This window comes from Apteryx mantelli, chromosome 1 (assembly GCF_036417845.1).
Source record: "Apteryx mantelli isolate bAptMan1 chromosome 1, bAptMan1.hap1, whole genome shotgun sequence".
Lineage (NCBI taxonomy): Eukaryota > Metazoa > Chordata > Aves > Apterygiformes > Apterygidae > Apteryx > Apteryx mantelli.
In genome coordinates this window covers 170729972-170746541 of record NC_089978.1, presented here as the reverse complement: position 1 = coordinate 170746541, position 16570 = coordinate 170729972, and the positions used below count along the sequence as shown (strand labels likewise).

General features: G+C 38.5%; 1 protein-coding gene across 1 annotated transcript in view; it reads left to right on the top strand.

Moving 5' to 3' along the window:
• Positions 1-389: 389 nt before the first annotated feature.
• CFAP54 (cilia and flagella associated protein 54) overlaps positions 390-16570 on the top strand; it is a 115173-nt gene continuing 98992 nt past the window's right edge. Inside the window, exons 1-5 of the mRNA XM_067297080.1 lie at positions 390-592; positions 5790-5895; positions 11645-11791; positions 13922-14093; positions 15877-15935. Coding sequence (XP_067153181.1) covers positions 390-592; positions 5790-5895; positions 11645-11791; positions 13922-14093; positions 15877-15935 — 687 coding nt within the window. The remainder of the gene's footprint in view (positions 593-5789; positions 5896-11644; positions 11792-13921; positions 14094-15876; positions 15936-16570) is intronic.

The following is a 16570-nucleotide window of genomic DNA, read 5'->3' as shown; positions in this document are numbered from 1 at the left end:
CATCCCAAGAAAAACATCATTCAAACATGTCCCACAAGATACCTTTTGACATTGCTGAAGCTTCCTCCAGCTACCTTTACAGGGGAAAAAAAAAAGAGGAAAATCTTGATTTTGTAAAGCATGGTCACCGCTATGCAACACGGCTCCAGCGAAGTTTCTCCAACAGATGAACTCCCCCGCGGCTGAGGGAAACAGCGGGCTTCCCCCAGGGGGTGAGGGCAGATTTCACCGCTCCCCCTGCAGCGGCTGCCCGCGGCCCTTCCCAAAGCGAGGGGGCTCGGCCGCGGGCAGCGCCGCGGGCAGCGCCACAGCCCCCACCCCCGCCCCGCACGCGGCCGTTGCTCGGCGGCCGTTGCCCGGCGACGCCGGTGCGCGCCCGCCGCGGCAGCATGGCGGAGTCGGCGGGAGCGGGGTCGCCCCTCGGCGCCGCCGTGCCGCGGCCGCCGCCGGCCGCTTTCTTCGGGCCGGTGGCGCCGGGCAACCCGGTGATAGACACCTTCGAGGCCGAGCTGCGGGACGTCCTGGGCTTCCTGCGGCGGCTCAGAGGCGCGGGGGAGACCGAGCCGCGGCAGCACGACCTGCACCGCCGCGGGTAGGGGCTGCGCCGCCCCGCGCCCTCCCTGCCGCTCCCGCTCGCCCCTGCTGCTCCCGCTCGCCCCTGCCCCTAATCTCCCTCTCTCCCTCCCCCGCCTCCCTGCCCCGTCTTTGCTCTCCACCCGCAGCCCTTTCCCCTCGGCGCCGCTTCCCCGCGGCTCTCGGCCGCTGCGCCCGCCGCCTCGGCCTGCCCTTCGGCTGTCGCGGCTCCCTCCTCCTCCTCGCCTCCCTCTCAGCTGCCCCCTCACGCCACATCCCGCCGGCCGGGGAGCCCCGCACCAGGAGCCCCTTCCCTCCCCCAAATCTGCGAATGAGCGGGGAGATTCTTCCAAATGTGGGCCAACAGTGTGCCAAAACGCTGCCAATCCACATTTCTTTTAATTAAAAAAACCCAAAAAACTCCCCAAACCTGAACACCTAATTTTTCTGCACTTTCTAGAAGTTAATGTTTTAGGGAAAAAAACATTAGGTATTGTGGAAGCTGGCAATACCACCCTTGGCAGTATCAGAGCTGCCTGAGCTTTGCGGTAGGAAAATCCCTTCACACTACTGGAGCAACTGGCAGCCCACCAGCATGTGCTGCTGTGTATGAGAATGAATACGTGCAGGCATCTATGTGGCTTTAAAGGATATTGCAGTCATACTAGGGCTACGTGAGGATAAATGCACGCAGCTCTTTTTGTGCGTATGTCAGTGTCTACATAGACATATTTTTATACACATAGATGCAGGCAGAGCAGATGGCAAACGTAATTTTGGGTATCTGTTTGCTCACATACATGCATGTCTATGGGTATGCATTAACAATCTAATTCTTTTGATGCAGCAACTAGAAATCAGTGTATGATTCATAGTGCCTGCATTTGTCTTTTACAGACTGCCTTTCTCATGTAGCTCTCCCTACTATATTTAGGCACACTATTAGATAGAAGTTCAACTGCTTCTTTTAAGATAGGAGGCTGATTTTCTAGTGTTATTATCTGAGCAGTATTCTATTCTAAATTTGCATGTCCTTATCATAAAAAATAAAAGTTTTCAAAGTTAACAGTATTTCATTCAAAAACAGCACATGTGAGTTAGGTAACAGGGCGGGTTAGCTTACAATTTATGTGCAGCTTGTATCCTTAGGGTATTTCACTCCATACTTTCTTAGATGTAGTCCACAAAAGCCCCTTCTCCAAAGAAGCTGCATACATTTTGAGCTGGTACCCAGATTCTGCAGCCTAGCATATCTCTGCACTGGAAATCTTTCCTTTTCTAAAGTCTTTTGGATTTCCAATGTTTTTTTGTGTCAGATTCATCCTAAGGTCTCTCTGAGGCCTAGATCTACTGCACAGATGTCAGCCTTCAGGCATATGCCTCTAGTGGTTTGAATTGACACATTGGCTTTTTTGCATTGCTTCATCAGCTGATTTCAGTGTTTTGGTATATTTAAGCCTTTTTTGCTTTGGCTGATCTGTATTCTTTTTATAAAAGTTACCCCCTCTAGGATGGTTAGGAAGGAAGGCCACTCAACTGCTTCAGACACCACCAGTTCAGCAGAAAATTGCCAATAATGAATATATTCATTGTATCTTCTGTTTGGGAGCTGTGCATGCTGAATCTGATCTGTTTGCAATTGTCATGCCTTTCCTCACTTTTGTGAAGAAAGTCTCCAAGCCTTTCTTTACTTTCCCCTCTGGAATATTTTGAAGAAGTCCTTAGAGTGAAAACCTGAGTAGTCTCTTTCTTATTGAAACTGTTACTTTGTAGATGTTGGCCATGTCTGCACAGACTCAGTTCACATCAGAACAGCTTCCTGTCTGAAGAATTATGTAGTGCTCATCATGAAGATGAGAACTGGCTCTTGATGCCAGAAATCACTGATCGTAATGATTCTTGCCAAAACTCCAAAGCATCGTGAACATTGGGTAATAAATACTAAGTTCCCAGTAGTTCTGCAACCTCCAGCATTCTTTCACCAGCAGAGATAGAAGGTGCAATTCTGGTTGTCAGCACATATTCAAGTAGCTAGCAAAGTCACAGCTATTTGGTTGCAATTGCAAAATTTCAGTGTTTCTCTCTTGCCCCTCGCTGTTTGATAACTCAAAGTGCTATGCGTTGCATGTGTTGCTTGCAGAACCGGCCTTAGTCTAGTTATTCCTGAGGGTTTCTGAAGGCAATGGCTATTACAGATGCTTTCCTAAATGCTCTAAAGACTTACTGCTGTGTCATTTGTGAAGCTACTTTTCCTGGCATGGACTGATGATCAAAGTGTTCTCATTAGAGAGAAAGGAAATAGCTTCTACATTGAAAGTATATTCAGTTTAGAAGATTAAAATTGTCAACTTTATTTTTCCGATGCTGTCAACCTCTGAGATTGATAGGTCAATTAAGGCCATAGTTCAGGACTTCTAATGTAGGAAACAAAAAATATCTGCCCTGAACTGGAGTTAGACATGAGTCTTTTCCATCAGAAGAAGCAGCAATCAAAAGTATTTTTGCCTCTACTGAATGAGAAGATGTTTTACCCATTTCCTCTGGGCAATAGGGCCATTAAAGGATTACCTTCAGCTATTAATTATATTTCATGTCATGTGGTTTAGCCACTCTCATTCAATAAAACATCTTTTGATCAGTATTAGAACATCCTTTACTAACTGTATCACAAAGACTTCTGTCCTAGAAATGTAGCCACGCGGATCTTACCCTGTGCACAATATTATGGATTGACCTTTCATAAAAAAAATGTTATTCATACAGTGGTTGAAATGAATAAGCTTCACTTCTGAGCTGCAACAGTCCAAGTTTTGTTTGAGAATTTACTGCTTAATTTGTTATTTAAGTGTCCTACAACCTAATTAAAGGAAAGCCTTATTAACTGTTTGGGAAATGTCTCACTTTCCACCTTCATGTATGTATTACACACTCCCTTGCAGTTAGACATGGCATTGTAGCAGATAAGGTTTACCTTAGTCTCCCCATTGAAGTTCAAAGTCTAGTCAGAGTTGTTCACTAGTTTATTACCCTGTCTGAAAATCTCATTTTTAATAGAACATTTAGAACAAACCATGAAGATGATCTTCACCAGGGGCCAGCTGATCAGTCTTAGAGTTTATTAGTCTCACCTTCCAGACCTTTAGCCACAGTCACTCTTACTGTTACTTCTTCGAAGTCACAACCAGCTAGTCTAATAATTGCAGCTTTTTTTTCCCCTCAGGTAGTATAAATCAAACCTCTATTTTTTTTTTCCTTGGGAATCTTTTTCCTGTGCGTCTTCCCTTCCCTGTTCAGATGCCTGAGAGATTCCTTTGCTTGGGAGCCTCTACAGATCTAGTCTTACTAACAGAAGACTGTTAGCCTTCTGTTGGTATAAGAGGTCAGTAGCCACCCAGGCTATTAATTGCTTACAGATGGTCCAGGAGAGACTCATTCCCCATTTAGAAGGTCCTCTTCAGTAGACTGGGCTGTGACTTCCTGTAAAACTATAATGCACTGGAACATTTTATTCAGATTGTTGCTTTTGGCCTAGTTTGTGCTGTTACAGCATTTTTCCTTCAGGATACACCTCTGGAGTGTCCCATTTATTACTTTGCTGCTTACTTTCAGGAACTGAGAATTGTGCCCAGATGATACTTTTAGAAAAAAAAGGATTATGAATATTATAATACTTCTTTGGTGAAAAGATCATTTTGACAGATTTCTCATATGGCCATATCTGTTTCACCTTGAAATATGAAGGTGGCCTGTGGCTTTCTGTTTGGAAAAATGATATTTCCTATTGTGCTTTTTTTTACTGGGGAGTCATCATGTAAGTTAAAATGAAGAGACGTCTGGGAGACTATAAAAATGAATTCAAGGTTCCTGAATATCAGAAGACATTTTAAGAGAGTGTTTTGCACTCAGGTCTGCTAACACTGCCTTAACAGACCGAAAAGTTCCAGATAGCTCACACCAGTAAGTGGAGGATCTAGATGTGAGAATTCAGCTAGAAGGTTATTTTTGAACATTAATTTCTCTCTCCTCAGTTTTTTTTTTCCTTCCTTATAAATTGCTACCTCTGAATAATTTACTCTTGTGGTTTCACAAGGAGCTCTTTGCTAAGATTTCTGTAGAAGTAATATGTTAAGAGAATAAATGAGAAAAGAGAAAAAAAGAGATGCCTGGCACTGTGAACATTGTCAATGCTATTAACAATTCTGTAAGAGGTTTCTTTCTGAAAAATCCCTGTGCTTGTTATCAGTCTGTCTGATCAATTATTGTTTTCTGGTCTGAATATAGCTTTCTTGAAGAAGTCTAGGGTGGGAAGGTTGTACACATGAAGGCAAGTTCACATCAGATTGTAGTCAGTAGGGACAGTAATACTGGCACGATGTAGTCAGTTCCTAGGCAGGGGAGGCAAACTGCTCGTTGGAGCCAGTTACAGTTTGTGGGAGACTTGGTGGTTCAGCCAAAGAACAGTAGTTTGTCACACAAAGTCATCCCCGATGGCAACGTGGCTAAAATAACAGACGTAGACAGCAGAATATTGTTGCTGTTGCCTTAAAATCCTTTCTTTTTACCAAATATGCCATGTGCTCTGAACCCTACCCATTATGACTTAAAATTACTGTAATGTTCCTAAACATTTCATGCTAAATGTAGGTCATGCTGGAGGCTTTCTAATGACTTTCTTCTTTTTGTAATTCAGAGTATAGCTCTAATAGTTCATTTCATAGCCACCAGTTCCTAAATTTATTGCTACCTGACATGCACTGTTATTTTGGGATCTTATTTTCCTGCACTTTGCATTTGTTGTTTCCCGTCCAATAATTGCTCGGAGTTGTAATCCATTGGGTTTATACCAAATTGTTTCTTCAGGTAGAAGCTCTCATATACCAGCTAAAAAGGGGGACAGATTCTACATTTACAACCATGTTTGAACAACCCAAAGGATTTAATACGAAGACATTTTAATAAATATTTATATAGGAAACAATTCATTCCATGTTAAATCTGTGTGATAAAAACAACTCATGACAGAATGAAACCCAGAAATATCCTTGACTGCATGTAAAATTCAATTTTAATGATCTCTTGTTTTGAAATACTTAGAGGTTCAAATGCATTTGGAAGAAAGGGGTTTTCACAATTTGAAGTTTTCCTGATCCGTTTGCTTGTTATGGCAGACCTACTGCCAGTTTGATCTGAAACCTTTTTCTCCTGTATTTTTTTAGAGCAAATACTTTGTTTAATATTTGGATCAAATATAAGCCTCGACTGCCAGACTGGTATTACAATGAAAAACTTCTGAAAGTTGGTGATTCCCTTGCTCAGATCAAAGTAAGTCATGTTAAAACAGAAAAGGCTCAATCACAGTTTTGTTTCATTGTGTTTCTATGCTACTTTAATTTTTAATCACATTTTACAGGAAATTATTTAGAAAGTAGCAAAACTTTTAAAAATAATCCCAATAACAGTTGGTGGTTTGTGTCTTTTCTTGTTATCATAATTGCCCTGATACTATGATTTGCAATATGTGCATTTTGTATGCGCCTGTTGCCTTTTTAAAGTTGAACACCCCAAAATCTCTTTTTCAGTATTTGCTTGAGGTCCTAGCACAGTGGAGTATAATATCTGACCGTGCCTGTAGGCGCTACTTCAGCGTAAACTGATAACGACAGAGAAGTGGTGGTTTGTTCCACAGAAATGTCAACTCAGTGCTCAGTAAACCAAAAGTGAATGCAAAGAATTAGGAGGAAGGGAGCAGAGAACAAAAAAAGAGAGTGTCATTGTACAACTATATGTATTGATGGCCCTCCTGTGTCTTGAGTTCTGTGTGCGCTTCTGGACCCCTCAAAAAAGATAAATTGCAACTAGAAAAGATTCGGTAGCAAGTAGCAAGGATGATGAAAGGTGTGGAATGGCTTCAACATGAGTAACAGAGGCAGGCTAAGTATTCACTTGGGAACAGAGATCTCTGAGCCGAGCATAGTACAGGTCTATGAAATCATGAGCGAAAGGAGGGGCTGGACAGGGATGGATTGTGTTCTTTTCCCAGTGTAAGAGCTAGGGATTGTCAGATGAAGGTAGTAGGTGGCAGGTTCAGAACAAAAGCGGGTTGTTTCTTCACAGCATGTGCACTTAACCCGTGGAATTTCCTGCCCCAGGATGCTGTGAGAGCTAGAAGTTTATATGAGTTCAAGAGGAAACTTGACAAGTTCACAGAATGGAAGTCCATTGGGGGTATTGAAATGCATAAACTACCCTTGGCTGAAGAAGTCCATGAGGTGCAGCTTGTTGGAGAGTTTGAGAGTATTTTGGGGATGTTTTACCATATCATTAACATTTTTATGGTTTTACCTAGTTGTCTGTTCCTGGCTACCATTGGAGATGGGATGCTGGGCTAGTAACAATTGGTCTGGCTCAATAAGGCTGTTTTTATGTTTGGTTCTTATATGATATTTGTCCTTTGTGCCTGCTAGAAATGAAACCTTAAAACCTTGTCACTCTTTACCTCAGTGATATATGTGTTAGAAGATCATGCTGTAAAGTGTGAGGCTTCTGAGGAGAATTAGAAAACAGCACTCAGAGGCAGCTCAAAGATGTACAGTAGAAAGCTAAGTGCAAGTCATTCTTGTTAGGATTAAAGCAGGGTTTGTGGTTCTGAGTAATATAATTGTGGAGCAGAAACGCTGAAGAATTAAAGAAATTATAGATTAATTCATTATAAGGTTCAGTACTTGAAAAGTTGCTTGAGAGAATGCAATTAAAGATTGTTAAGAATTAGCATAATTTAGATGAAGTTACAGCTCCTGTGCATGGTGCTGCCTGGTGTGAGACATTTTGTGTTTGTGATGATCCCTCAGTGGACTTTTCTGCCTTTTCCCAGAATCATATTAGAAGATGTTTATTTGATCAGTAATACGTTTCTAGCTTATAACTGGTTATTTAGTGTATCTGTGTTAAGAGATGGTTAAATATATATCTTAACTATGTCCTTCAATCTTTCAGGCCCATTTCAGACACATGTTTTTGATACCACTTTTCTTAATAGATGATTGTAATAGAAAGATAAGAATCATAGCACTAAAGTTAGAGGAAGCCTGTGATTTACTTGTAGAATACTTCCGTGCTTTTGGAAAGGTTTCTGTAACTTCTGCTTCATTTTTTATGATAATGGGAAGAAAAAGTAAGGTTAAACCAGGCTTGTATTTCATTTAGAAAGGGAGCATTAAATTTTAGTGGAGGTGCAAGTGTGATTTCATTTGCTTTCTGTTTGGTGTTAAACTTACTATTAACAAATGTCATCTTGATTTAGTTCAGTTCTTTGTGTTGTTTCATTCTGTATGATGAGCATCTGAGACTGTGTCTTGCTACAAAGCTAGCCTCACTGGTTGAATAAATACACTTTGTGGGATCCTATATAATTCCTGTAAACACTTTTAGATTAAATGTTGTTATGACAATATTTAGGAAAGATATATTTAGATTTGTGTTCTGTTCAAGAAACTTCATATTTCTTGCCCCTCCCCCCTCTAAAAGAAAAACAGATAACTGATGTCATATGTTTTTTAAACTGGAAATAATTTTTAAGAACGCTCTATTGACTTGTGCATTAGGAAAGCAGTTTAGTGCCTGTTGTCACTCACAGCCTTGGTGTTTTGTGACTCAGTAATGGAAATGCTTTGAAAGCAGTGATACTCTCTTGTTGATAGATGTAGGGCACCTATCCACGTCTACCTTTTTTCATTCTCAGCATTTGACACTATTCGGTTCTCCCTTTTCACCTAGAAAAGTAGCAGACATAACTGGAAATGTATCAAAATGGTTTGAGGAGCCATCTTTTGGAGGAACACATCCAGTGAAACAATACTTCCACTATTATATTCTTTGCTTGTGTAATGCAGCAAGGATAAATGCTATTCTGTAATTCTGTCATACGTATGTGGCTACGAGGTGAACTGTTCAGCAGACCTGGACAAAGGTTATCATGCAGATGTTACTAAGTCTTATATATCCTTCATTGCATCTGCCCATAACACTTTCACAAAAGTGGCCTGCCTCCTGAGTAAAGAACAGCAAGCTGAAGCTGAACTTTAGCAAGGCTCAGACAATTACTGACAGGTTGCAGAAGGCATTTAGAAGAGATCGTAACAGTGATGCTGTTATACTTGAAGGTATAGGCTCGTGGTATAGCAGTTTAGGAATCCTCCCAGAAATTCTCCCAGAAGCCCTTGAATAAAGCATTTGTTAATATAGCCCTTGTAATAGCCCTTTCATTGCCTAAGCAATTCCATTCATATATTCTTCTGGCTCATGTTTTCGTCAAGTTTTCATACCTTCTGGGTATGAAATGTCTTTTTATATTAAATGAAGCTTTCATTGCTTGGGAACTGCTGGTCTCACAACATGCTCAGTAAGAAGTTACTTCAAACATCTCAAACCCCTGCCTCTGTGCTCTATATTGGCTTCCCATAGGATAACTAAAACACAGTAATTTGGTCCTATTTTCAAAGTGCTTAATGATATGGCCCTAGAGTGGCTAAAAATAACCTAGAATTCTTGGTAAAGAGTTCTGCTTACAACTTGGATACTCTGGTTTTCTACAGTAAGGGTAAAGTCATCTATGTTGTAGAAAAAGTTGTCCTAGTGGCTAGTGTAAAACTTTGAAATGAACTCTCTTTGGAACTATGGAACTCCCATTTTTAGTGCATTTCTTTGAGTTTCCAAATTTAGTTTTCATCATATCCATTTTTCTCCCTGGAGAAAATACAGAGAGAAAAAACATGTAATGGATGCAAAAGTTTAATGCATCACTGAAAAGATGAGTGTGGTGTAACACCAAGTTCTGTGATAGGCAACGTAGAGCCTGTTCCATAAGTACAATTTTCTTTGGTCCTGCTGGATTCTATTTGAAAACTGCTGGTGCTTATGTTAAGTTTTAATCCTCCTTTATGGTATATAATACGTAAGAATGCATAGTCTGTAGAAAATAAAATATTGAATATGGATAGTCAACAGGTAAGCACCACATTCCTCTCTACGCCATTAGGTTCCTGTCCTCCTGCTATTCTTTTTTTAATGTCTTCTCACTTTAGATTCCTTTCTATTATACATCTGCTATTTATCATTTAGGGCACACCTAAATTCATTATGTCATATATCTGGAAATTAGTTAGCAGTCCATTAATCATCATGCTGATCAGCACTGACTCATTTTGTTTCCTTCCTCTCTGCTTGTATCTGCCTGTTATCTCTGGTCTCATACATATATTTTAAACTGTTTGGGCGTGGAATCAATTTTTTGTTATATATTAGTAACAGGCTTAATGGGATTCTGATCCACGATTTAGGATTCTAGAGTTATCACAGTCTGAACCTATGCATTAGAGTATACAAGTGACCAACTGCCCATACCTATCCATGAGAAGTAAAGGTTTCCGTATGTGGCTGCTCCTTTTACACAGGAAAGAAGATAGGGTCCCTTGAGTAATCTGGATCATGTGAGTTAGACTCTTCAGATGATTGAAAATTCAGGGTAAAAGTCACTGTGGTGGTTGGAATTTATACTGAAAATAGAGTGTGCAGGGAAATATTTTTGAATTTTCGATGATTAAATATTAAAGTACCATTTTACCAATATCAATTAGTTGCTATTAATTTTTTTTGCCCAGAATTTATCACGACTGCTTGGTGTGCATGTGTGTGTGTGTGCTAGTAACAACTACTAATAATGTTGAGCTATTAATCACATTGAATTCTAATAATAACACTACACTTTGTCTTTACTACAACTTCGAAAAGTAATGAGTATATGCAGGGTTGCCAAAAAGGCTGTTGATCACCAGGCAGAACGAGTTTTCCTGGGTGTATCGTGTGACCCTTTCATAGTGTGAAACAGCAGATCAGTTCCTGATCAACTGAGTTTTTACTTGTTTCCTTTACAGAGTCAGTTCCATCTAAGCCCCTCATAAAATTCAATGAAAAATTTTATCTTTCTTTCTTTCTTTCCTGTACATAGCTTTACATAGTACTCACAGGGCGCTTTCACCTTTCTGTGTAAAAGTAGATTGTGTGAACCATACATGGGAGGGAAATAAGTTACTTTAAGCAAAGACTAAAGTAATCTACAAGTTAAAGAAAATGCAAAGTGCTCCGAGGCTGCATGGGGATGACTGCAGTACGATCTACACATCCCTCTTCCTGTGAGGGAAGGGGAAACAAAACCTTCAAGATATCTGCATAAAGCCATGCTGCTTGACTTCTCCTGCAGCGTAGTTTCCCACGAGTGAAGCTGGTAGAGAAAGCTCTCAGTCATCCTTGCTGCCGGAAGTGGCGGAGGTGATTCAGTAAGTGGCATCTCAACATCTGAGTCAGCACTGAAGCATAGTCTCCGTCTGATGTCAGGAAGGACCAACATGCTGCTGGCGGCTGTACTGTGAATGACACAGTTAACTCAACATCCTCTTTGCGAACAGTTCTTAAAGATCCGGTGGCAATTCCCAGCCTATTAACGTGGGCTTTGGGGCTCTATGTAAATTCCAGTTGCTGTCATTTGTTTCACTCATTTTTATTACATCTTGTTCTGAAACATTTGATTTTCTGATATCTTAAGCTGTTCTACCTTTCTGCATAAAAGAAGGGCTTTGACATCAGGGAAACAAGGGGGAGAGAAGTGATGATATCTGTATATAGTTTATAAAGTTCTGCATTATGCAGTACTTTTCTCAGCAGTGTTATATCTTTATTATTACTGTTCCAAAGCTGCAGGACATTCCAGGAACCCTTTGAGTTTATTGCATTAACCTGGGAGCGTACTTTATGATTGTTCTCCAATATGTCAGATTTATGATTAAAATAAACAGAAACTCCCAAATCACAAGCTCTTCCTTTAAGTACTCTAACCTTTCAAAAGGTGTGAGTGTTAGCATTAGAAATTATATGGCTGAATGTTTGTATGACACTTCAGTGTTTTATTTCCAGCTTCTCTTTCACACTGATACTTTTTACATAAGCATAATAAAAATATTTTATAGAAATAGAAACGTAATATGCAAACTATAAAGATAACATATTCTTCATTCTTCAGGAGTATAAATTGGCACTTCTACAGTGCTATGGAAGATATCTTCAGCAGTTCATTTCTGTAAGCCTCGATGAAATCATAGATGATGTGAATCAATTTAAATCCACCTTTTTCCCAAATGGTTTCAGAGATAAAAATGCAGCACTAACGGTAAGTTAAAATAATTTTTTTGGTCAAAGATATTTACAGTTTCAAAATAAGTAGCCTGTTTTATCTTCCACAAATGTTCTTCATATTGTTATATTAATTAAATATTAATACTTACTAATCTTTAATAGTTTGTCTATACAGATTACATTGAGATTTAACAGTCATGGATGATTCGAACATCCAGAGTTGGTATGCTTTGAAATAGGGATGGCACATTTTTAAGAGGATATAAATGCTTATGTTTCTGTGGCATAAGCCAACCACTAGTGACTTAATGTTAAAAAGGCAATTTGCTGTGAACAGGCTATTCCACAAATGTCTACAACAGTTTTTCCTCAGAAATAGTTGCTATTAACCACTGTCAGAATCCAGATACGGGCTGAAGTTGATAACTGTCCTGCAATTGTTGTAGAAATTTTTATAGAGTGTGATCTGAAAATTAGGCAAAGTGCAAGAGAGTTAAAACATTGTACTGTAATTTGTACCATAAATGTGCAAAAATGTAAAAAAAGTTCATGACATAGTAACAAGCAGCGCTGCGTTACTATCAGCAGATCATTTGCTTAATGTGAAAATAAAAAAGAGACAGAATGATGAATAGATTTGTAAGTGCTCTAAGTTCTTGGGGTGCTCAGCGACCTCCAGAAGATGTCAGCATCCTTTTGTGTTTACTGCTTATAAAGATAAGCGCTTGCAATTTATCATTTGTTATCCATGGAAGAGAGTATTTTAGTGGGTATAGGGGGAGATACTAAAAATATACTAGATTTTATCCTAAACAGTGCTTTGCTGAGAAGCTCTATTTCAGTGCATGGTGGATACTCTGAAATAATGTAGGGTATTCTGTGAACTAGAATCACAGAGGGAAACCATAGGCATCTTCTGTATACTGAGCTGATCAAATTCATATTCCTCTAGTCAGAGTTAGATTGTAAATAGTGTTTAGGGAGGTGAAAGAAAGAGAAAGTTTACTTAAAAACTAAGAGAAGCGGATGGGATGAATGAAGAGATGTTCTGTTTATACTTTTTATTTTGTTTTTTAAAGATAGTTGAGTTTCTTAGCAAATGCTCAAATGCTATGTTAATCCATTTTATTTTCATTTTACAAAGCCCTTTGTAAGTAAGTTTGAAGTTCTGTAGATGGTTTATTCTGTTTTCTATCCTCTGCATAGACCTTGCACCAATCATACTGCCAGATGTTACCATGACTCTACACTAAAATGTCTGTTCTATAGCTTGGCCTTTAGACACTGACATATCCTTAAATTTTCAGCTATGGAATCAAACTTGACCATGATCTTTACAATTTGTAAGGGCAATGCTAATGCCTCTTCTAGAAATCAAATTATTAGACCTAAATGCTTCATATGTACTTTTTCTGCCAGGTTTCTGCGGCTTACTTTTGTTCGTTAATGTAACAGTAGTGAAATCATAGAAATGGAGTTCTGGGTTTTAAAACTTGCTGTTTCAGTGAACTAATTGCAAAAAATAATATAATTTAATTGCAAAAATAGTACAATTTCAGACATTATTGGGTTAGTAGGCTTCTAAGAGGTTGACAGGTACCGACTGGCCTTGTCATCCTTAGCTCATTTCGTCCCCTGTTCTGATGATACTGTGCTGCCCACAGGCCTGGGGTTACGTTGGGCTAGGTATTACGTGGACGTAGAAGAGAAAGGATGGTGCAACTGCAACCCAATAGAAGTTAAAGGTTGTGGATGAGTGGGGGGAAATATTGTATCTGTGGTACAGATGGGGAAGTAAAGTACAGAAAAATTAAGGCTTGCCTTAAATTACAACGGGCATCTACAGAGAAACCAAGAATTAAATCCAGACCGTTTGAATACCAGTTTGATGCCTTATTTACGCTTTCTCCCTACAATCCTTTCAACAGTCGTAGTGCACTAGGTGTATTCTCATCCTGGGAAACTGTCCCACGTTAATAGTAAATCAACCTTAAAGCTTTCTCCATATTTTAATTTTCAGGTTAATGTCACACTGATTTGTCTTTGGCATTCTTGATCTTTTCATAGTCACTGTTTTGTTGTACTTTGCTAATGCAAAAAGTGATATGTGCATGCACTTTAAAGATGTATGTTTTCACTTTATGTATGTTTCTATATGTTTCAGCTCCATGCTTTGCAAGAGAGGAATGTTTGCATTTATCAGATGGTTTGTAGCAGTGACAGAAATCTCCAGAATCAAGAGTCCCTGCAGACTTGTTTCAATATCTTGTCCTCATTACGACTCACTATGCAAGTGGCTCTGCCTCAGGAGAATTTGTGTTGGCTTATCTACAATGGTATTTCAGGCTTTTCATTTACATTTTCTTTGCTAATCAAACCTGTGGAGGGAAATTTTGTACGTATTCTTTAAGGTCAACCGGAGGGTCATGAATAAATCTCTAGCTACTTTTAACCACAGTAGAATTTTTTTTAACAGACTGTATTTTGAAATAAGAAAGTTTTAATTTTATATTTCTGCATAATGTGCATTCTTCAGATGGACAGCTATAAAAGTAATAGCTTTTTCATCATAGCTGTGGTTTGAATGTACTAATAAAATGAAATCTGACAGGCCATTTTTTGAGCAGATTCTAATTAAATAAAAAAGCTCATAAGTTTTTTTGTCAATAAAATGTTTGTGCTAATGAGGATTTTTGTGCGTCCATAGCATTAAATGTTTGTATTTTTTTTAATATTGTCCAAGGTTGGCGTTGATAATAAAAATTCTTTAAAAATACCAAACCACAGTTAAGAATATGAATCTCTCCATGTATGATTTTAGTGTGCTATTTCTAATTGCTTGAATTAGGACAAATTTGAGGAGAAACTGGAACTTCCATGAGCTAGATATACAAAGAAAGATGTATCAAGAATTTACATTTCAAGAAGAGGAACAGTATATTTTTGCTTTGAAAAGACAGCTTTATTTCCTCAGCCAAAAGTTTGGATTATTATTTGGTTTTATAATGGTCAATTGTTGCAATATAAATTGAGGAGATAGTGTGTTTTTAAATGAAAATTGGAAAACATTGGTATTTACTTTCTCTGAGCTATAACTGGTCTTGAAATTCTTATCCTTTTGTTTTGCTGGGACTGCCATTGATCCCATTCCCTATTTTCAGGGGTTTTTTTTGGTTTTGTTTTCATAAAAATAAAATTAAAGTATACTCATCTCATACACTACTTGTGTATAGGACAGATCTCTGTACCGAGCCCAGCCATTAGTAAAATTTTCCATCTAATTAGAAATAAACGTTAGGCAGTAACTCATATTTTTCCCAGTTCCTGAGCATTTTTCTGCAACTCTTTTTGTCAGTGGGAGATTTCGTGCCTCATTACACATTTGAGTGATAAAAAAATACTTTCTAATGCTTGCTAAATTCTTGCTTATTGGGATAATAATACCCTTCTAGCTATGACAGTTGACATTGTGATGCCTGTGTGTTGCCATAGGTGTCCATTTCCATATAGTCATGCAGACAGAAGAATAGACTTTTTTTTCCAGACTGCACCATTTTTTGTACTTCTAGGCTGATTTTTGAAAGGCAATTTTGTGACAAAGCTGAAACTCAGTAATTTTTTGACAGGATTTTATCTGTAAGTCACTTAGATGCTTTTGAAAATTCTATTCATAATCAGTTTTCTTCATTTCACTTATGATACATAGTATCACATAATAGTATTGTTGGCTGCCAGGACAGTGCCATGACAGACTGAAAGCAAGGCAAAGTCTGTGAGGAGAGATAGTATTTTTTTAAAATACAGTGGTATTCGGGGAAAAATATAAGTTGGTTAAGTAAAAATTCAATATAGGACATTTTTAAGACTTCATGCTTTTATGAGGCTGTTTTGTTGTGTACTTACTTTTGAAGTTAATATAGCATAAGAATACAGTGGCTAAATCTTGTCTATTTTAGAAGTGGCTATACAAAATTTAGTTTTAAAGCTGTATTTTCAGGCTCTAGAAATAACAATCTAGATTGTAAGAAGTAGTTTCGGTTGGTTAGCATAACAAATTTCAAGGAGAAATATAGGAGTTATCTATCATATTACTTATTTTATTTTATTTTATTCTTACAGGTACAATTCATATTTACATGATATGCAGACATTTGATGATGATAGGTCACTCTGCTAAGGTATGGCAAAATAAATAGAAACATTTGAAGAATGCACCTATATTTTGCATAATGGCATACCCTGACTTACCTATTTCATTCTCTTTTGCCAATAGTAGTACTTGTCATGTGGGAATAAAGTGTCTAGAATGCAGAAGGGCCAATATATAGTCCTCAAGCCATCATGTCTCTGCTTCTTCTTCAGTGGTGGAATGAAACCCCCCAAATGTCTTGTTGGCTTTTGAGATGGGTCAGGCTGCCGTGGAGCCCCTGAGAGCTGCACTTTTCGGAGTCTCCCAAAACCTCAGTCTGTTTTCTTTTATATCTTAGATTTTTTATGTAGTTTTTTTAAAATGTAACAAACTGTTCAGTTCATAAATGAGCTAAAGTAATAAGAGAGGTTAATTGTTTCATTTCTTGGCTTCTGTTGTGTTAGCACCAATTATTGATCCTAAACTAACCAAATACCATTAAAATGTAGCATGTGATTCCTGCTTTCTTTAATCTTATGATTTTGAAAGTCTTCAAGTGAAGACTTCAAAGTCTTCTTATGAAACCTCAGTCCTTTAATGAGTCTTTATTTTTATGAGTTGAGAACATGTCCTTTTGCTTTCAAGTTGAAAAAGTATATTTAAAACATACATCAATTAGTCAAA